This window comes from Hypanus sabinus, unplaced genomic scaffold, assembly GCF_030144855.1.
Source record: "Hypanus sabinus isolate sHypSab1 unplaced genomic scaffold, sHypSab1.hap1 scaffold_124, whole genome shotgun sequence".
In the NCBI taxonomy this organism is placed as follows: Eukaryota; Metazoa; Chordata; class Chondrichthyes; order Myliobatiformes; family Dasyatidae; genus Hypanus; species Hypanus sabinus.
Window position 1 is genome coordinate 319,202 of NW_026779303.1, and position 22,838 is coordinate 342,039.

Genomic DNA, 22,838 nt, shown 5'->3' on the forward strand with positions numbered 1-22,838 from the left:
TTTGACACCATCAAAACTGACCTTTAATCCCCTCTGTTCTGTTCCCCTAACTAACGAATCCCCTATCACCCGTTTGACTTTCCTCTGCCAGGTAATCCCTCCATCCCCAACAGTTTCTAAAGCGGCCCACCTGGCTGTTGTGTGGGATGGCAACAAGAGTACTCTGCGATGGCTATTTAACTTCATTCCCCTTCATGTCTCTCACCTAGTTTCCTGTCTCCTGCACCTTAGGTGTAACTCACCTCTCATGGGCAGGAACCAGATGGGCTGAGTGGCCTTTCCAGTGTACATTGTGAGTGTGGTACAGACAGTAAGTACCTGAGACATGGGATTTGATACAAAACTGTTTTATCTTTCACAGATCCACAGTATTAAACACCAGTCTAGTTTAACACTAACATCAGCAGAACCGACTCCTCCAATGCTCAGTGACCAGGGTTCAGTCCAGGGTGCAATGAGCAGCCACAAGAACTGCAGAATCTGACAGTAACAGTCCCTCGTGAACCTGCAGCTGCCTTCAGTTACTGTGATGGTTAAACATTTAACACAGATATGATTTGAACTTCCTCCCTGATGTAGGAGGGTTCATACCGAAGATGTAGGGGAGAAGGAAAACAAAAAGATAATAAAGTTGTGCGCACCGTTAGGGATAAGCAGAGAGGAGGAGGTGGAGAGTTTCTTAAATGCATTTATTTTAATGCTAGGAGCATTGTAAGAAAGGTGGATGAGGTTAGAGCATGGATTGATACCTGGAAATATGATGTTGTAGCTATTAGTGAAACATGTTTGCAGAAGGGGTGTGATTGGCAACTAAATATTCCTAGATTTCGTTGCTTCGGGTGTGATAGAATCAGAGGGGCAAGAGGGGAAGGCGTTGCATTGCTTGTCCAAGAAAATATCAGGGCGGTGTTTTCACTGGATAGATTAGAGGGCTCGTCCAGGGGGACTATTTGGGAGGAATTAAGGAATGGGAAAGGTGTAGTAACACTTATATGGGTGTATTATAGACCACCTAATGGGGAGCGAGAATTGGATGAGCAAATTTGTAAGGAGATAGTAGTTATTTGTAGTAAGCACAAGGTTGTGATTGTGGCAGATTTTAATTTTCCACACATAGACTGGGAAGCCCATTCTGTAAAACGGCTGCATGGTTTTGAGTTTGTAAAATGTGTGCAGGATAGTTGTTTGCAGCAATACATAGAGATACCAACTAGAGAAGTGGCAGTGTTGGATCTCCTGCTGGGAATGAGATAGCTCAGGTGACGGAGGTATGTGTTGGGGACCACATAGTGTCCAGTGATCACAATACCATTTGTTCCAAAATAAATATGGAGAAGGATAGGACTGGAACCAGGGTTGAGATTTTTGATTGGAGAAAGGCTAACTTTCAGGAGATGCAAAAAGATTTAGGAGTGGATTGGGACAATTTGTTAATGGGAAGGATATAATAGAGAAATGGAGGTCATTTAAAGGTGTATTTTTGAGGGTACAGAATCTTTATGTTCCTATTAGGTTGAAAGGAAAGGTTGAAAGTTCGAGAGGGCCATGGTTTTCAAGGGATATTGGAAACCTGGTTTGGAAAATGAGAGAGATCTATAATAAATATAGGCAGCATGGAGCAATTGTGGTGCTCGGGGAATATAAAGAATGTAAAAAGAATCTAATATAAAGAATGTAAAAATGTAAAAATAAATTAGAAAAGCTAAAAGAGGATATGAGGCTGCTTTGGCAAGTAAGGTGAAAATGAATCCAGAGGGTTTCTACAGTTATATTAATAGCAAAAGGATAATGAGGGACAAAATTGGTCCCTTAGAGAATCAGAGTGGACAGCTATGTGTGTAGCCAAAAGGAGTGGGGGAGGTTTTGAAAATTTTATTTTCATCAGTATTCACTTAGGAGAATTATATTGAATTGTGTAAGGTAAGGGAAACAAGTAGGGTAGTTATGGAAACTAAGATGATTAACGAAGAGGAAGTACTAAAGCTTTTAAAGAATATAAAAGTGGACAAGTCTCCGGTCCTGATAGGATATTTCCTAGAACCTTGAGGGAAGTTGGTGTAGAAATAGCAGGGACTCTGACAAAAATATTCCTAATGTCATTTGAAAGGGGGATGGTGCCAGAGAATTGGCGTATTGTTGTTCTATTGTTTAAAAAGGTATCTCAGAGTAAACCTAGCAATGATGGGCCTGTAAGTTTGACATCAGTGGTGGGTAAATTAATGGAAAATATTCTTAGATATGGTATATATAATTATCTGATTAGACAGGGTCTGTTTAGGAACAGTCAACATGGATTTGTGCGTGGAAGGTCATGTTTGATAAAACATATTGAACTTTTTGAAGTGGTTACTAGGAAAGTTGACAAGGATAAAGCAGTGGATGTTGTCTGTATGGACTTCAGTGAGGCCTTTGACATGATTCCACATGGAAGGTTAGTTAGGAAGGTTCAATCGTTAGGTATTAATTTTGAAGTAGTAAAATGGATTTATCAGTGGCTAGATGGGAGAGTAATGGTGGATAACTGTTTGTCCGGTTAGAGGCCGGTGACTAGTGGTGTGCCTCTGGGATCTGTACTGGGTCTAATGTTGTTTGTTATATACATTAATGATCTGGATGATGGGGCGGTAAATTGGATTAGAAAGTATGCAGATGATACTAAGATAGGTGGCGTTGTGGATAATGAAGCAGGTTTTTAAAGCTTGCAGAGAGAATTAAGCCAGTTAGAAGAGTGGACAGAAAGATGTCAGATGGAGGTTAATGCTGATGTGTGAGGTGCAACATTTTGGTAGGTCTAATCAAAATAGGACATACATAGTAAACAGTAAGACATTGAAGAATGCAGTAGAACAGAGTGATCTGTGGGGCATAGATAATAGAATGATGGTGAATAGTCCCCTGAAGGTGGAATCTCATGTGGATAGGGTTGTGAAGAAAGATTTTGGTATGCTGGCCTTTATAAATCAGAGCATTGAGTATAGCAGTTGGGATGTAATGTTAAAAATATACAAGGCATTGTTCAAGCCGAATTCAGAGTACTGTGTACAGTTCTGTTCACCGAATTATAGGAAAGGTGTCAATATAATAGAGTACAGAGAAAATTTACCAGAATGTTACGTGGGTTGCAGCACCTAAGTTACAGAGAAAAGTTGAACAAGTTAGGTCTTTATTCTTTGGAGCGTAGAAGTTTGAGTGGGGACTTGATAGAGGTATTTAAAAATATGATGGAGATAGATGAAGTTGATGCGGATAGACTTTTTCCATTGAGAGTCGGGGAGATTCAAACAAGAGGACATGATTTGAGAGTTAGGGGGCAAAAGTTTAGAGGTAACACAAGTGGGAACTTCTTTACTCAGAGAGTGGTAGCTGTGTGGGGGAGCTACCAGTAGAAGTGGTAGAAGCAGGTTCGATATTTTTTAAAAAATGGATAGGTATATGGACGGGAAAGGAATGGAGGGTTATGGGCTGAGTGCAGGTCGGTGGGATTAGGTGAGAGTAAGCTTTCAGCACGGACTAGAAGGGCCGAGATGGCCTGTTTCCATGCTGTAATTATTATATGGTTATATAATAACCATCCAGAAATTATATTACAGGATGAACAAGCAGGACTAACTCCCTCAAGAGATATAACCATTCCCAACACCCACATCTCCCTCGACCAATGGAGCACCTCACAACAGGTATTGTTTCTGTCATCAGTCAGACAACCTAATTATTTTCTGTCAATCAGCTTCAAAATGTTCCTATTTTGTTATTTGTTTCCACTTCCTGCTGCTGATTCCCTTCTCATAATACGTTCTTATCCCAACCATCTTCCAGAGCCACAAACTCTACCCTGTGCAGACCTGCCTCTGGCTTCTGACCATGATTCTTTGAACATCCAACTGATGGTTTCCGATTCTAATTCCAGTCTTTAAACGACACTGGTGTTTTCAACTATCCTTTGTTAGTAGGAAAAATGACCCATAAAATGGAAATGAGTCGTGATTATTGAGGTTAACTACCAATGTCATTCTTCCTCATCCAGAGATCTGAGGGGTGAAGAACATGTCAGACAGAACTGCAGTCAGCTCAACTTCTTCAGTCCACAGAGAATTCAAGGGAAACCTCTTCACCCACAGAGTGGTGACTATTTGGAACCCATCACCACAGGGAGAGCGAGAGGTGAATAACAGGGGATGATTTAAAAGGACTGTCGTGGAATTGAATCTCAGCAAAGTCCAGGCGGCCTGAGTTGACTCTCTACTGTGCACTACGTGTGTTATAATTTCACTAAGTACCAGAGACAGAGTTTAAAATAGAACTGATTTATTTGTCACAGATGCAGAATATTAAACTCCAGTCCTATTAAAGGTGAATGTGCGGCAGAAGAAACTCCTCCCATGCCCAGTGACCAGGGTGCAGAACTGGGTGTGGTGAGCAGCAGCAATGATTGCAGAGTTCAGCACCGACAGTCAGTCTCGAAATTGCATTCAGCAACGGTGATGGACACACATCCAGTGAACAGTCTCTCCAGTGTGAACTCAATGATGCACATTTGGTTGATTTGACTGAGAGAATCTCTTCCCAAAGTCCGAGCAGGTGTCTGGAGTCTCCCCGGTGTGAACTGAGTAGTGTGCTCGCAGGTGGGATGACTGAGTGAATCCTTTTCCATAGTCTGAGCAGGTGAATGGCCTCTCCCCAGTGTGAACTCGCTGATGTACCTTAAGTTGAGATGACAAAGTGAATCTTTTCCCACATTCTGAGCAGGTGAATGGCCTCTCACCAGTGTGTACTAACTGATGTCTCAGTAGGTGAGAGGACAACGCGAATCGCTTCCCACACAATGAGCAGGTGAACGGCCTCTCTCCAGTGTGAACTCGCTGATGTGCTTGTAGGTGGGATGACTGAGTGAATCCCTTCCCACAGTCCGAGCAGGTGAACGGCTTCTCACCAGTGTGAACTCGCTGATGTGCTTGTAGGTGGGATGACTGAGTGAATCCATTCCCACAGTCCGAGCAGGTGAATGGCCTCTCCCCAGTGTGAACTCGCCGATGTGCTTGTAGGTGGGATGACTGAGTGAATCCTTTCCCACAGTCTGAGCAGGTGAATGGCCTCTCCCCAGTGTGAACTCGCTGATGTGCTTGTAGGTGGGATGACTGAGTGAATCCTTTCCCACAGTCTGAGCAGGTGAACAGCCTCTCCCCAGTGTGAACTTGCTGATGAATCTCCAGTTGAGATGACGAAGTGAATCTTTTCCCACAGTCCGAGCAGGTGAACGGCCTCTCCCCCATGTGAACTCGCTGATGTACCTTAAGTTTATATGATGAAGTGAATCCTTTCCCACAGTCTGAGCAGGTGAATGGCCTCTCCCCAGTGTGAACTCGCTGATGTGCTTGTAGGTGGGATGACTGAGTGAATCCTTTCCCACAGTCTGAGCAGGTGAACGGCCTCTCACCAGTGTGTACTAACTGATGTCTCAGTAGGTGAGATGACAACGCAAATCCCTTCCCACAGTCTAAGCAGGAGAATGGCTTCTCCCCAGTGTGAACTCGCTGATGCACCTTAAGTTTATATGACGAAGTGAATCCTTTCCCACAGTCTGAGCAGGTGAACGGCCTCTCCCCAGTGTGAACTGACCAGTGTGCTTGTAGGGTAGCAAACTGTGTGAACGCCTTCCCACAGTCTAAGCAGGTGAATGGCCTCTCCCCAGTGTGAACTCGCTGATGTGCTTCTAGGTGGGATGACTGAGTGAATCCTTTTCCACAGTCCGAGCAGGTGAACGGCCTCTCACCAGTGTGAACTCGCTGATGTACCTTAAGTTGAGATGACAAAGTGAATCTTTTCCCACACTCTGAGCAGGTGAACGGCCTCTCACCAGTGTGTACTAACTGATGTCTCAGTAGGTGGGAAGACAACGCGAATCCCTTCCCACACTCTGAGCAGTTGAACGACCTCTCCCCAGTGTGAACTCGCTGATGTGCTTGAAGGTGGGATGACTGAGTGAATCCTTTTCCACAGTCTGAGCAGGTGAACGGCCTCTCCCCAGTGTGAACTCGCTGATGTACCTTAAGTTGAGATGACGAAGTGAATCTTTTCCCACATTCTGAGCAGGTGAACGGCCTCTCCCCAGTGTGTACTAACTGATGTCTCAGTAGGTGGGAAGACAACGCCAATCCCTTCCCACAGTCTGAGCAGGTGAACGGCCTCTCCCCAGAGTGAACTCGCTGATGTAGCTTAAGATTAGATGACAAAGTGAATCCTTTCCCACAGTCAGAGCAGGTGAATGGCCTCTCACCCGTGTGAACTGACTGATGACTCAGTAGGTGAGCTGACAACATGAATCCCTTCCCACAGTCTGAGCAGGTGAATGGCCACACCCCGGTGTGAACTCGCTGGTGAGCCATTAGAGTGGATGACTGAGCAGATAAATGGATTCCCCCCGTGTAAATTGACAGCATGTCAGTCGGTCAGATGATCGATGAATCTCTCCCACAGTCTGAATAGGAATAATGATCGAGTGAATCACTCCCCACAGCCTGAGTAGGAATGATGATCGAGTAAATCCCTTGTTCCACTTCTTAAATATCTGGACATAGACAACAAAACAGCGTGTTGTGTTTGACCTCCCCGTAGATAATTTCCTTGTTGTTTTTAACCTGAAAAAGATTTATAGTACATCAATGGGTGAAGGACAATATGTCAGACGAGATTACTTGAGGTGTCAAGGTGTGATCTGGCATCACACTGTTACAGTGAAGTTCAACCCAAGTTGGAGAGAGAAGTCATCTTCCAGCTGGGCACAGTGCTGGTATCTGGAATGACCATCAAACTCTCTGATGATCTTCCTGTGTCTATAAGAATTGGGCATTTCTGCCGTCACCAATCTGTGACCTGGCTCAGTTTGACTCTCTCCATTGGTATTATTCTCTGTTTCCACTGAGCTGCAAGAGTGCCTGTCTGCAAAGTAACTGAACACTCTCACACAAATACCCTTTGTTGACGTGCAGCTGGGATTTTCTTTTATCTATTGTCAATGTGAAGTGCCACAGTTTTGAAGCCATGTAAACGTTTCCTGCCCAGATGAATGGTTGGTCCGCACAGCTGTTAAAAGGAATTAAAAGAATAATCATATTATTTCAGGTTCTTGTCACAGTCATAGAAAAGCACAACACAGAATCAGGCCCTTTGGCCCATCTAGTTTGTGTTGAACTATTTAAACTGTCTGCTCCTGTACCCCTGCCATCCAGGTGCCTATACAACCCTCTTAGAAGTTGAAACTGACCTCGCATGGACCAGCTGGGTTTTCTGCTCATTCCACACCCGGATGACCGTCAGTGGAAGAAGTTTCCCCTCATGTTCCCCTTAACATTTCACCTTTCACCCTTAACCCATGGCCTCTGGTTGTAGTCCCACCCAATCTCAGTGGAAAAAGCCAGCTTGCATTTTCCCCATCTATAACCCTCATGATTTTGGTACGTCTCTGTCAAATCTCCCCTCAATCTTCTACATTCCAAGGAATTCCAATTTTGGGGGATATTAACTTGCGAGTGGATTCGGGAAATCAGGTCAGCACTGGATCTCAAGAGAGAGAATTTGTAGAATGTCTCTGAGACTGATTTTTAGAACAGCTTATTGTTGAGCCCACTAGGGGATCAGCTGTACTGGATTGGGTATTGCGTGATGAAACAGAGGTAATTAGAGAGATGGAAGTGAAGGAACCCTTAGGAGGCTGTGATCACAACATGACTGAGTTCCTGTGAAATTTGAGAAAGAGAAGCTGAAATCCGATGTGTCGGTATTTCAGTGGAGTAAAGGAAATTACAGTGGCATGAGAGAGGAACTGGCCAAGGTTGACTGGAAAGGGACACTAGCAGGAAGGACGGCAGAGCAGCAGTGGCTGGAGTTCATGTGAGAAGTGAGGAAGGTGCAGGACAGATATATTCCAAAGAAGAAGAAATTTTCGAATGGAAAAAGGATGCAACCGTGGCTGACAAGAGAAGTCAAAGCCAAAGTTAAAGTAAAGCAGAGGGCATAGAAGGAAGCAAAAATTAGTGGGAAGACAGGGGATTGTGAAGTTTTTAAAAGCTTACAGAAGGAAACTAAGCAGGTCATTAAGAGGGAAAAGATGAACAATGAAAGGAAGCTAGCAAATAATATCAAAGATGATACTAAAAGCCTTCTCAAGTATATAAAGAGTAAAAGGCAGGTGTGAATAGATATAGGACTGATAAAAAATGATGCTGGCAAATTGTAATGGGAGATAAGGAGATGGCGGAGGAACTGAACGAGTATTATGCATCAGTCTTCACTGAGGAAGACATCAGAAATATACCGGACATTCAAGGGTGTCAGGGAAGAGAAATGTGCGCAGTCACAATTACGACAGAGGAAGTACTCAGGAAGCTGAATAGTCTAAGGGTAGATAAATCTCCTGGACCAGATGCAATGCACCCTCGTGTTTTGTAGGAGGTAGCAGTGGAGATTGCGGAGGCATTAGCAATGATCTTTCAAAAGTCGATAGTCTCTGGCATGGTTCCGGAGGACTGGAAGACTGCAAATGTCACACTGCTGCTTAAGAAAGGGGCAAGGGAGAAAAAGGAAATTATAGACCTGTTATCTTGACAGCGGTGGTTCAGAAGTTGTTGGAGTCGATTGTCAAGGATGAGGTTACGGAGTACCTGGAGGCATATGACAAGATAGGCTGAACTCAGCATGGTTTCCTTAAAGGAAAATGCTGCCTGACAAACCTAGTGTAATTTTTTGAGGGAATCACAAGTAGGCTAGACAATGGAGATGCAGTGGATGTTGTGTATTTGGATTTTCAGAAGGCCTTTGACAAGGTGCCACACGAGGCTGCTAAACAAGATAAGAGTCCATGGAATTACAGGAAACTTACATACGTGGATAGAGCGTTGGTTGATTGGCGGGAAACAGAATGTGGAAATAAAGGCATCCCCATTGAGTCCTGACGAAGGGTCTCGGCCCAAAACATGGACAGTGCTTCTCCTTATAGATGCTGCTTGGCCTGCTGTGTTCCACCAGCATTTTGTGTGTGTTGTTTTATAAAGGCATCCCATGCTGGTTGGCTGCCGGTTACCAGTGGTGTTCCACAGGGGTCCGTTTCTTTTTACGTTGTGTATCAACGATTTGGATTATGGAATAGATGGCTTTGTGGCTAAGTTTGCTGATGATACAAAGATAGGTGGAGGGGCTCGTAGTACTGAGGAAACAGAGAGTCTGCAGAGAGCCTTGGATAGATTGGGGGAATGGGCAAAGAAGTGGCAATTGAATTACACTGTCAGAAAGTGTATGGTCATGCACTTTGGTAGAAGAAATAAATGGGAAGACTATTATTTAAATGGGGAGAAAATTCAGAGTTCTGAGATGCAACGGCACTTGGGAGTCCTTGTGAAGGATATCCTTAAGGATAACCTCCACACTGAGTTGGTGGTGAAAAAGGCAAATGCAATGTTGGCATTCATTTCTAGAGGAATATAGAGTATAGGAGCAGGGATGTGATGTTGAGGCTCTATAAGGCACTGGTAAGATGTCACTTGTGTGCAGTTTTGGGCTCCTTATTTAAGAAAGGATGTGCTGACATTGGAGAGGGTTCAGAGAAGATACACTAGAATGATTCCAGGAATGAGAGGGTTAACATATGAGGAACGTTTGACCACTCTTGGACTGTACTCATTGGTGTTTAGAAGAATGGGGGGGGGGGGACATCACAGAAACATTTTGAATGTTGAAAGACATGGACAGAGTGGATGTGGCAAAGTTGTTTCCCATGGTGGGGGGAGTCCAGTACGAGAGGACATGACTTGAGGATTGCAGGGCGCCCATGCAGAATGGAGATGCGAAAACATTTTTTCAGCCAGAGAGTGGTGAATCTGTGGAATTTGTTGCCACCAGCGGCAGTGGAGGCCGGGTCATTGGGTGTATTTAAGGCAGAGATTGATAGGTATCTGAGTAGTCAGGGCATCAAAGATTATGCTGAGAAGGCGGTGGAATGGGACTCGAGGGGAGATTGGATCAGCTCATGCTGAAATGGCGGAGCAGACTCGATGTACTGAATGGTCGACTGTCTTATGGTGATTCCTGTGTATGCACCCTGGAAGCCTCAAGAAACGATAATGATCATGAATCAGGCCCCAGATAGAAAAGAAAAACCAGCACAGTTTACTCAGTGTGTCCACAGTACTACACAAATGTCTAATGCGACTCCGCAAGATTTATTCGGTCTCTGCAGCATGATTCTCTCAGCTGATGAGGGGTGGAAATGGAAGGCAGAATTGCGATACCAAACCTATCCGGTTACAGGCAGGAAACCATAATGAGAATGAACGGACAGACCAGATTATTCAAGCCTTGGAAAGGGCACTCCAGCAACCTGTAAACATCACTAAAGTACCTGAATGCAAACGTAAGCCTGGGGAATCAGGACCAGACTATTGGGAGTGATTTGTGGCCTGCTATGGCACTTTCACAGGAGACCAAGCCTTTTAATAATGGGAATCTGTACCCCCAGTTTAATGCCCTACTGCTCCAAAACTTACCAACTAAGTTAACCAACATAATTAAAACAGATAATATGAATTGGCCTGACAATGACCGAAATTGAATGTGACGAGCTTTGACATATTATTGGAACCTGATTTCGATTCCTGATCAATCCCAAAATGAACTAATATTTAAAGTGAACATGTTCAGCGGGAAGAAGGATGCGAGTGGGCTATATATTGGGATCAGAAATAGGATCAAAAACCTACCAAGGGACAGGTGGGGACAACAACCCGTTTAGAAATTGACAAGCAAAGATGCTTCCTACTGTGAGTATCATCCCTCAGGAAGAGCCCAGTGTAATATTGACAGGTGCTGGAATTTCAATTCCGGTTATGATTGATATTGGGCAACGAAAACCACTCTCGATCAGGAAATAGTATCGGAAAAGGGATTCCAGCTATCAGACGCTACAATCACTCTGTCTGGGTTCGAAAGGCACGGAACATACGTATTCACGTACCCAGCCACTGCAGGTGGAATTCCAGGGGAGCCAGTGTGAGGTTTCATTTACAGTCACCACCAGACGGGGGTGTAATCTCGTAGGGAGAGACTTGCTCTGTCTGTTGGAAGTCGAGATTCTATGCTCGGACAAGGATATCATGCTGGAACTGCGAACAACTGATAGCTTCCTCTGACCACCCAGTGGTGGGCACTTTATCTGGACTCCAGTACATTTGAACCCCTTCTGCCAGCGGCCAGCTCTCATGTGACTCTGTGCTATGACCCTACGTGGTGCTCACCTGAGGAAACCCCTCGAGGGACAGAAGTTCCCAGTCACGGTGATTGGAGAGGATAAAGGAAGAGACGGCATTGCATTTCTGGCCAAAGTTCCAGATTTCTTTTGGTGACTGGAGGTTCCCCATACCACCGTTAGGGTTTGCCGTGGGTTCAAGCCAAAGAGCCTAGGGCTCCTTGGACGAAACAGGCCTCCAGCACCGAGGGAGACTGGCAAAATTGGTCCTCTTGAAGATCAGAGTGGTCAGCTATGAATGGAACCAAAAAAAATTGGGGGGATCTTAAATGTATTTTTTTGCTCCTGTACTTACTAAGGAAACTGGCATGGAGTCAATGTAAATAAGGCAAACAAGGATTAAGGTCATGGAATCTATACAGAAAGAAGAAGAGGAGGTGCTTGCTATCTAGAGGCAAGTCAGAGTAGATAAATCCCCAGGACCTGACAGGGTATTCCCTCGGACTTTGAAGGAGACTAGTGTTGAAATTGCAGGGGCCATGGCAGGTATATTTTAATGTTGTTATCTGCGGGTGAGGTGCTAGAGAATTCGAGGATAGCTCATGTTGTTCTGTTGGGTAAAAAAGACTCTAAAAGTAATTCAGGAAAGTATAGGGTAACTTTGACGTCGGTCGTGGGTAAATTATTGAAAGTGGTACTAAGCGATAGGATCTACAAGTATATAGACAGACAGGGATTTATTAGGGTGAGTCAACATGGCTTTGTGTGTGGTAGGTCATGATTAACAAATCTATTAGAGTGTTTCAAGGAGGTTACAGGAAAATAGATGAAGGCAAGGCAGTGGATGTTGTCTACATGGACTTCAGTAAGGACTTTGACAAGGTCCTGCATGGGAGGTTATTTAGGAAGATTCAGTCGCTAGGTATACATGGAGAGGTAGTAAATTGGATTAGACATTGGCTCAATGGAAGAAGCCAGAGAGTGGTAGTGGAGGATTGCTTCTCTGAGTGGAGGCCTGTGACCAGTGGTGTGCCACAGGGATCAGTGCAGGGTCCATTGTTATTTGTCATCGATATCAATGATCTGGATAATAATTTGGTAAATTGGATCAGCAAATTTGCTGATGATACAAAAATTGGAGGTGTAGTGGACAGTGAGGAAGGTTTTCAAAGCTTGCAGAGGGAACTGGATCAGCTAGAAAAATGGGCAGAAAAATGGCAGAAGGAGTTTAATACAGGCAAGTGTGAGGTATTGCACTTTGGAAGGAAAAACTAAGGTAGAACATACAAGGTAAATGGGAGGGCACTGAGGAGTGCAGTAGAACAGATGGATCTTTGAATACAGATACAAAATTCCCCAAAAGTGGCGTTACGGGTAGATAGGGTAGTAAAGAGAGTTTTTGGTACATTGGCCTTTATGAATCAAAGTTTTGAGTATACGAGTTGGAATGTTATGGTGAGGCTGTATAAGGCATTGGTGAGGGTGAATTTGGAGTATTGTGTGCAGTTTTAGTCACTAAATTACAGGAAGGATATTAATAAGGTTGAAATAGTGCAGAGAAGGTTTACAAGGATGTTGCCGGGACTTGAGGAACTGAGTTACAGAGAAAGGTTGAATAGTTTAGGACTTTATTCCTTGGAGAGCAGAAGAATGAGGGGTGATTTGATAGAGGTATATAAAATTATGATGGGTCTAGATAGAGTGAATGCAAGCAGGCTTTTTCCACTGAGGCTAGGGGAGAAAAAGAACAGAAGACATGGGTTAAGGGTGAAGGGCGAAAAGTTTAAAGGGAATATTGGGGGGGGGGCTTCTTCACAACTGGTTCTGACAGAGGCATAACTGGTTCTTCTGGGCACATTCTGTCTCACACCCAACTATTTCCTACCTTCCTTTGTGCAGGTACGTAATGTCTAAAGGACCAGTGTTTGAGTAAATGAGACTCACCAAACTTTCTCCGGACTGAATCACTGGAATCTCCGAGTCAGAAGGGTTCTCTCCAGTTGATGCTCTCAGTCCTAGGGCTGGTTCACTTGTTGCTGTTCCCTCGTCTTCAGTTGTGGTTTTTCTTCCAATAAATCTCTCACTGCAGGTCTAACTTTAACATGTAAGATAATGAAGCACATTAACATTACAAAGGAGGACCAAACATTTCTGCTTAATGTTACTAGGAACAAAACTCACTGAAATTTAAACGTTGAAGGTAAATATAATGATCTCAGTGAACAATCTTTTATTGTCCCTCACATGTCACAGAATGATATGGGATAAGAAGGAGCCATCATTCAGTCATGGTAAGACACAAGACACAGGAACAGAATAATGTGATTCGATCCATCTGGTCTGCCCACCATTCAACCACGGCTGATTTTCATTCCAACACCATATTCCTGTCTTCCTCCTGTAACCCTGAAGCTACTCAGCAATCATCAATATATTAATTTCTGTCATAAATACCAGAAACACTCAGCAGGTAAGGAACAGCTTACAATACAATTCAATTAATAACATTTCATCAGAATGACTTCAAACATTTTCAGTTTTTAGTGCAGATCTCCAGCACAGCTGCCTGATTGACAGTGAGGGAGGATGGGGGGGGGGGGGGGGAATTTCCAAACACAGTTTGAACACTAATCTCTGGGTCTATTTCTACTGTTGTAAACACGGAACAACCCATTTACTCACAGCCTCTCCCTGTGAGGATGGAATGGGAACTCATCCTCTCCTCAGATTGTCAGTCATTGCTTCCAAAGGAACTCCAGAAACAAACAGCTGATCCCAGACCAGAAATACTCGATCAACACCTCACAAGCCCAAACAGCTCGATCCCTGGTTCCACTTTACCTGGATCAAAAACCATGATCTCCCAGGACCCAACCTCTCAGAGTCACACAGCTGAATCTGCCACTCACCGACCCTGAGAGTCTCACACATCGTCCCCACATCTCACCCTGGGTAGTGCAATCTAGGATTTCACCACAACCAATGTCCAGCTACTCAAAATTTCTGCTTCATTGCAGGTCGAGCATCCAGCCCCATCTGTAGAAGCACTAACCAAAGTCAAAGCTAAAACACCAGCAGTTCCATTTGCCTGGAAAGCTGATCACAGGATTAGAGTCCAAGCACCAACTCTCCCAGTACTCTTTGCTGCCAGTAAAATGCTGCAGTGTGTCAGCCCGTCACTGTTCATAAACTAGCACCTCCACACCAATGCACAACAGAACTGGGACCTGATGACCCTCCGGCATTCCAGCCAACAAAAACCGATTCTGGAAATGACTCAGCGAGGCCAAAGGTCCAAAAGAACACTTCACAATGAAGACAAGGGTTGGAGGAAAGATTGCTGATGTATAACATTGAGGAGGTGGGATACAAGGCGGACTGAGGATGACCCAGATGGTTGATGTACATCACTGAAGCGGGTGGGGTTGGGGGTTGTGAGGAGACTGGACAGAGGTTGAACAAGATGAACAGATGGAACCAGGTGGGAGAAGGGATCAAGGACAATCACTGATGGTCCTCCAGCAACACATAGGTACTGAATGAATAGTACATACTATTGTACAAAAGATTCTAAAATGACAGAATTAGCAAAAACAACAAGAACTTTGCCAGATATATTTTGACCCTCACCAGATTTTTATCAACACACCATAGAAAGTTTCCCATCCGGACACTTCACGCTTTGCATGGTAACTGCTCCGCCCGTGACTGTGAGGAACGGCAGAGACCTTTGGATACAGATCAGCACATCACAGAAACCATTCTCCCCCCTGAGACTTCCCAGTCCCTCGGTAAAGCCGGCAGTGAAATCAAAGATCCCCACAACCTGGGACGTTCTCCACTCTCACCCACCCCAGTCTGGGAGAAGACACAACAGCCATAAAGCTCCTGGACAAATGTGAGGAGCCTCAGGAAGCGAGGCGATTTTGGGGTAAGTTAACGGGACTCAGTGGGCAACATCAGATTTCCCAACACAACATGGAGGATGCGTGACCACCCATCTGGAGATTGTGAACATGCACAATGAGATCGTTACATCTATGGTTAAATGGGAGGGGCAAATGAGATCACGTGACCGGTGGGGTCTAACATCCCAGGCATAGTTTCCAGCTTCCTAGCACTCTGTGGAAATAAACAAACTTGCCCCTCACATCTCCTCTCATCTTAAATGTGTCAGACATTTCAAACCCCAGGTAAAACATAACGTCTGTATCTACTCCTCTCATAATCTTGTAAACATCCATCCAGTCTCACCCCAGCCTGCACCGCTCTGGAGAAAACAACACAAGTTTGTCCAGCCTCTCGTTATAGCTCATGCCCTCTAATCCAGGCAGTGTCCTTGTAAACCTCTTCTGCGCCCTCTCCAAAGCCCCGACATCCTTTCGAGAATGGGGGCAACCAGAACTGTATGAAACACTCCCAATGTGGGCTAACAAGTTTCACAAAGCTGCACACAACTTCATGACTTTTGAACTCAGTCCTTCAACTAATAAAGACAACCATGCCATTTGCCTTGTTAACCACCCGATCAATCTGTGCAGTCTCTTTCAGGGAGCAATGAACTTGGAGTCTAAGATCCCTCTGATCATCAACACTGTTCAGGATTTTGCATTTAACACTGTACTGTCTCATACATTCGGGGCTGCAGTGCTACCAGAGTGGAGCCAGAGAGCCGCTCCAACACCTCTGTAAAAAAGTCAAAATAAACAAGCGCAGAATTTAACAGTGGCTGCATATTAAATAGAGGGAATTTTACGGAAGCAGGGGTTGGGAAGTGTTGGCTGGTGGGCAAAAATACCACTAATAACATTAGGATATTTGATTGTTTTCGGTGAAATCCTAGAGCTGTGACTGTTTTTTATTTAGATATTTGTGAAATTCCTTCTCGCTCGACCCGTTGTCCTTGGAAGCCGGGAAATACCTGTACACAAGTGTGAGCATTGTTCCGCTCTTTCCAATGAGTACCATTGGATACCAGGAGGGAGCTATATTAAGCAAGGAATAAACATAGAAACCCAAGTTTAAAAGTCGAAAATAATGAAAGAAAAATTCACTGCTCGCTCATCTTCGTCCTGATTTTGATCAAATACACAAGCTAATCATCCAAAATCCTCTTCTACACCTGGATAAATTTAGTTTTCTTCTACAAGCCAAATGGAAAAAAAGACATTTCTAGGCCTTAAGCTAGTTTTATGTCATTTCAACTATCATTAATAGCGGATCAACCCCTTGGCCTCGCTCCACCAACTGTAGCTGATGGGAAAGAGGCTCTTTTTCTCTTTATTTTGATAGGAAGAAGAATAATTTAGTGAGGCAATCAACGAGATGAAATGCATTTCCAAACCTCCCAAATGGTTGATCTCCTCCCCGTTAACATTCGTCACTTCCAAAATACGATATTTTCTATTCTTATAGATGCAATAATAATTTATGTAAAGATTCAAGTTTCTTTAACTATTTATATATTTAAAGACTAACAGGGTCTGTACTGATCTAACCAAGTAACACCTAACGTGTGAGAATATTGTGAGTATCGACAATCACAGGTACACTTCCCATCCAACCATTTCTGCGAGAGAAACGGTACCAGGCAGAGTTGCCAACCTACTGCTTTTGAGACTAATATTCAGCAATATTCGTGGCTTTAGCAATAGTTCATCAGATGTTCTTTTTTCATACTTGATTACTTGGTTCCAATTTAGGTGGTTAAAAGTGTAAAAAAAATGAATTGCTTTATTTCTGTTATTTTTATACCTCTGAGGAACACTGCTAAGCGCTGCGGGCCCTGCCGTCTGCTCTGACTCAATCGTATTAGTAAGGCTACATCTGTGCTGGTCTGTGGATTACTCGCTAATACTAAAGTAAATGTTTGTCACTAACAACCCTTTGGCTTCTAAGCAAAGTTATTTTACTTGCTTGATAATTATATTTTATGATAATAAGTTAAGTGTGTTATGAAGGATGAACAGCTCTGATGGGCAGAATGGTACAGAGTTGCCTATGTCTCCACCCCCCCCCCCCCCCAGGAGAATCACAAACCGTTACTGTTGCTACGCTGCTCATGAGAGAGAGAGAGAGAGAGAGATGAAATGAAAACATGCTGGAACATCTGCTACAGATAAGAGAGAGATAAGGGAGGGGAGGGAGACTTGTTGATTCACCATATTATGACTTCTGAGAGGATTGTTTACCTTATACCATTCTGTTCATTAAAATTCCTCAGTGGACAGCTGAAGTGGGATGGTTTGATTGACACAGCCATTCAAAACTGATTGTCAACTGAGACCCCGTAGGGATAAAAGTGAGGTCTGGAGAGACGCACTATTGAGCACTGATTGAGTGTTGGAACCCAGGGGAAGGTGTGGGGCATCGGAGACCGAACAAAGGATCGGTCAGTTTAACTCACAGTGTTATAGCAGGGCTGGTGGGGGCTTGTGTGTATGTCCACTCATGCCAGAGTGACGAGTCCACCACAGAAGAACGGTCTAGCTGAAGGACAGAGGGGTCATAACTGAATGGCCACAATAACAAGGAAATGGTGGATCAAGAACGTAAAGGAAGGTTTGCCTGCCTGTAGCTGTTACTGCTCGCTCGCTCTCTCTCTCCAACGACTACAACACAACAACCAATATCTACCTCAGCACGTATGAACTGAACTTTATACTTATATATGAGAATTCATTATCCCCTTGACATTGATAGAGCTTGTTTATTATTGCTTGTTATTATTCCCACACTTTTAGGTTTATTATTGCTAACGTTTATTATCTATATATTTGCATTATTGATATTGATTTGCTTATTTTACTAATAAACACCTTTGATTATAGTACCACCAGACTCCAATGAATTCTTCTTTCTCTGCTGGTTAGACACCCAGTTACGGAGTACGTAACAAGTGCAACCGTGCAATACTTTTTCATATTATTAAATTATTATATGTTTAATTGTACCAGTTATACACTGAAATGTAGTGATAGGCTATAATCTTGTTAATGTCTTAACTATCACTATATTTCCATGGAGCTCTGGAATTCACATATTTCTATCATCTGGTTTACAGCTTGACATTATAAGAAGCCCTATATATGTCACACCTAATTTGTGTACTTGCTCATTACATGAATGGGACAAGGAAGTTGTCCAGTACATGAAATGAGCATGAACACAAATTGGGTGTGACATACGAGGAGAGATTGGTAAGTTCGTAGCCCAAGGTGGAAGGAGTCAATTTTAGAAAACCTAGCAATTTATAATTATCTGAAAATGAAATACCACAACAATTAACTTCAAACTGACTGCACAATCACAAGAGTTGAACTGCACGTGCAGGTACCGAGAGCTGAATAACTTCAGGCCTTATAACTTAGGCCGCGAACTTATTAATCACTCAGCACCAACCAACCCCCCTCCGTAGAGCTCCGGCAGCTAAAAAATTACCACTGCACCCCTGCTCCAGCCGTCCAGCAGAGCTCGGGCCCGGCCCTTTCACAATGCAAGCGGCCCCCAAGTTACACAACACCGGGATCATTCCTGCTCACCCCTGCTCGAATCGGAGAACCGCCAACAGCGGCAGTCGGCACCGCGCATGCGTTCAGCAGGCGTTTCTCCGCAGCACCACCGGTGCCCGGAGGTCTGCACATCGTCGCCGACGGCCGGAAGTCCGCACAGCGCCACCGGTGCCCGGAGGTCCGCACAGCTCCATCGGTGCCCGGAGGACCGCACAGCGCCATCAGTGGCCGGAGGCCGGAGGGACAACAGAGAGGTAAATCACAAACGCGACAAAGTCTGCAGATTCTGGAAATCCAAAGCAACACAAACAAAATGCTGGCCGAACACAGCAGGATGGGTAGCAACGGGAATGGAAATCGGAATGAAAATGTTTGGACACCGGGAACTCCCGCTCGGAGCGGATAATTCAAAGGTTAATTTATTATCAAAGCAGGTATCCATAAATAACGCTGCATTTTTTTCTTCTCCAGAGAACCACGAAACAAAGAAAGCAAAGTCGTTCACAGAGAAAAATCAAACTTCCACCCCACCCCTCGGATCAAGAAGAACGGGATCCCAATGATCAAACCCCAAAACCCACACCTTCCGCACAAAAGGGAACAATAATATCGACCCCCGATAAAAAGAAACCCGACCCGCACAACTGCGGAGAAGCCGGTATCACCAGTGTACAGGCGGCCGCATCGGGAGCAGCGGACACAACAGGCGACCCCGGAAGATTCACAGGTGAAGTGTCGCCTCACCTGGAAGGATGTTTGGACAACGGAGAGAGTTCGGCCGTTCGGCTCTTTCACTGTGACACCCCCAACTCCACATCAAATCCGTCCAAACGAATCTGGGTGAACTTTAATGACCAATAAATATAGTTCCTCTCAGCGATCAGCTGTCAGAATGATCCCCTGACTCTGAGAGGAAGGGGTATCTATGGTCCACAATGTCAGGGTGTTGAGTTTACCAGGAGACAAAGACTGCAGGGACGAGAGGTTTTCTGTTGACTGTGTGTGGACGCCGCTGGCAATTCTAGTGTTGTGACCCGAATCGAGACAAACACCACGCTGCCCACTCCACCAACAACACGGCACAGCCGGACACATAACAGGGGACTTTACATCCCACGACACTGGATTCAGTGATGAAGCACGTGATTAATGTTGTCCCACCGAAAAGTCCATTAAGGTGCTTTTAAATGCCAGCGCTCTCCCACAGGTGTCGTCACACAGCTCCGCCCTGACGTCACACATGGGCTCCCAACACCGGGATCTGCCCTCACGTGCGCGGTGTCTTACGTTACCCACGCGCTGGTGTGCTCGAGCTTTATCGGTTTAACGGCTGGGCTAATAATCACGTGACCAGCCCCTCCCCCACCGCTGTCAACAGAGGATTCAGGGGCTACGTTATTCCCATTGTTGCGAAGTTATGTCAATCACCGGTTACAACCAATCGCGGAGGCGGACAAGCCGAGTGGGCGTTACCGCTCGAGCGCCGACCGCCTCCTCAGAGCGGAGAAAACCTCAAAGTAAATGTCCGCTTTCTGATTTATTTCCATTTCCCTCCGAGGGAAGTTGGGGCGTTTGTGAAGCGTCTCCTGCGGCCGGAGTCTGATGTATCGCTGAGAGGTAGGAGGAGACCGCTCGGCCCGTCGGTTTGATGCCGGTCCCCGGGGAGGGATTTTATTGACAGGATGAAGATGGTGAGAGACGGGGCGGACAGGATGTTTGTCCCGGTGGGGACAGGAGGGGCTCATCTGTGGAAATGCCGACAGAAGACAGGGGTGATTTTATTGAAAGGGTAAACATGGCGTGAGAGGGGTCTTAGTGAGTGAACACTTGCGACCCTACTGACCGAATCAATGCAGTTTTATTTGTGCCGGGACCCGGCAAACGCTCATCATATGTTAACCCCATTCATTCCCGGAATAATCCCCGTGAAACTCCTCTGGAATCTCTCCAGTGACAACTCATCCTTTCTGCGATCTGAGGTCCAAAACTGTAGACAATACTCCAAATGCAGCTCGACTAGTGTCTTAGAAAGGCTCAGCATTATCTCCTTGCCGTTATATTCGACTCCCCTTGAAATGAACACTAACACTGCACTTGCCTTATTTACCATAGAAACGACCTGAAAATGAACCTTCTGGGTGTCATAAGGGGGGTGCTGGTAGTGGACACAAATGCAAGACACAGACACTGAGGTGCTAGGAACAGGGCTCGGTTTGTCAAGAAAGCAACGGAAGAAGCGGCTTTGGACATTGACACACAGGCCCCGGACGAGGCTGGGAATCGGGGCCAGGAGTCAGACAAGGAAAGCGGGACCAGGATAAGGAACTTGGTCCTCGGTGCCTGGACTAGGACTCCGAGCCAGGGACTGGACAGGGCCCGAGTGGTACCATCGCTACCCCGTGACCGACCGTCTCCCGAAGGAGAGAAACTGCTTTCCACCCTGATGCCCCGCACCAGGTCATCCAGGAACGATTTCAGCTGCCGTCTGTCATTCCCCGACACAGTATTCCTCTTCCCCTTCCCCTTCCGTCTGAGGATGACCCTCAGGGACTTCACCAGCCTCGGCGTGCCAGGCCAGCTAAGCGAGGCGAGTTTAGGCCGATGCTTTACACCCTCAGAGGAGTGAATATTAGTCCCCTTCTACTTCTGTTCCACTAACTAACAAATCCCCTATCACCCCCTTTGACTTTCCCCCATCAGGTAATCCCCCCCACAACAGTTTGTAAAGTGGTCCACCTATTCTTGTGGGGGATGGCCACAACAGTACTCTGTGATGGCTATTTAACCTCATTCCCCTTCCTGACTCACCCAGTTTCCTGTGTCCTGCACCCTGGGTGGAACTCACATCTCTTCATGTCATATCCATCACCCCATCCGACTGCCAGATGATCTGGAATTCATCCGTTTCAAGTTCCAGCTCCTTAACGTGCAGGGTTACAAGCTGCAGCTGGATGCACATCTTGTAGGTGAGGGCATCAGGGACACTGAAGGAACCCAGTGACAACAAAATGGAGTGCACTGAATTCTACATTTTGAGGTATTCTTTTCAACAGCTAGCGAATCACTGTCAGTAAGAACTTTGATCTCCTCTGGGATTGATCGAGTTCATCTGCACTCTCACACAGCCTATGTACCATGCCTGTAGCAGGTAATGGACGATGTTCTCGTCAGAGCTTTTTCATACTATCCATATCTGATTTGTTTGCTAAATGATGATTTAAAAAGTCACATTTCCAAAGATTGCTCGACTTCAACCCACTTGCAAATTCTCCAGCAACTTTTGTATCATCACAATACACACAGGTGACTCCACTTTCTGTATTGTACATAAATATTCCCCCTGAACCCTCCCCCAGGTGACTGACGGTGGTGAACTCAGTGATGGCAATCCCAATGAACATGAAGGGAAGGGCAGTAGTCTGTCTCACTGGAGTCTGGCACATTTGTGATGTGAAAGCTACTTGTTGCCCAGGACAAAGTTGTTTGATATCATTATGGAACCAGAGAGAATGGGCTGAAGCATGTTCTCACTGGCAGAAAATTCCAGAACAAGAGGTGGTAGAACAAGGAACAGACACAAAATGCTGAAAGAACTCAGCAGGCCTGGCAGCATCTATGGAAAAAAATATTATTGTTGAGTTCCTCCAGCATTTGCGTTTCTTGGATCTCCAACATAGGGAAAAAAAACAGAAAAAACAGAAAACCTACAGCATAATACAGGCGTATTACAGTGTACAATGCTGTGCCGAACATTACTTACTTTAGAAATTACCTAGTGTTCCCCAGAGCCCTCCATTTTTCTACGTGCCAAGTATCTGTCCAGGAGCCTCTTAAAAGACCCTATTGTATCCGCCTCCATCACAGTCACCAGCAGCCCATTCCACACACTCGCCACTCTGCGTAAAAAAAACTCACCCCTCGTGGTGATATCACGTGTCATAACGCGATGGTACCGAGCATGCGCAGAAATGAAGAATGTTCGAGAAGCATGGCAATGTAAAACGTAGTTTTGTTGCTGTTAAATAAAAGGTCAATTCTTCCAGTATATGGTTTGTTATGAGTAACTCACAGTACGTATAAGGCACACAACACCC

General features: G+C 45.1%; 2 protein-coding genes across 6 annotated transcripts in view; one reads left to right on the top strand and one right to left on the bottom strand.

Moving 5' to 3' along the window:
* The window catches only part of LOC132386651 (zinc finger protein 214-like), a 243,883-nt gene that overhangs the window by 204,581 nt on the left and 16,464 nt on the right, over nt 1-22,838 (top strand). The gene's annotated exons all lie outside the window — the stretch shown is intronic.
* On the bottom strand, nt 4,320-18,830 carry LOC132386642 (gastrula zinc finger protein XlCGF57.1-like). Of its 5 annotated transcripts, none has more exons than XM_059958936.1 (4): nt 18,775-18,830; nt 13,178-13,324; nt 6,970-7,080; nt 4,320-6,635 (listed from the first exon to the last, which is right to left on the bottom strand). In XM_059958936.1, the coding sequence occupies exon 4, from the start codon at nt 6,435-6,437 to the stop codon at nt 4,521-4,523; it is 1,917 nt and encodes a 638-aa protein (XP_059814919.1). In that variant the 5' UTR covers nt 6,438-6,635; nt 6,970-7,080; nt 13,178-13,324; nt 18,775-18,830; the 3' UTR covers nt 4,320-4,520. The 5 variants fall into 5 exon arrangements, with proteins under 5 accessions (XP_059814919.1, XP_059814920.1, XP_059814918.1 ...); XM_059958937.1 differs by having other exon boundaries at nt 13,178-13,328; nt 18,775-18,814; XM_059958935.1 differs by lacking the exon at nt 18,775-18,830 and adding an exon at nt 18,674-18,771 and having other exon boundaries at nt 13,178-13,328.

Bases quoted from the DNA above. Each gene is read 5' to 3' on its own strand.
- LOC132386642 (XM_059958936.1), bottom strand. From the start codon at position 6,437: ATGCTGTCAATTTACACGGGGGGAATCCATTTATCTGCTCAGTCATCC.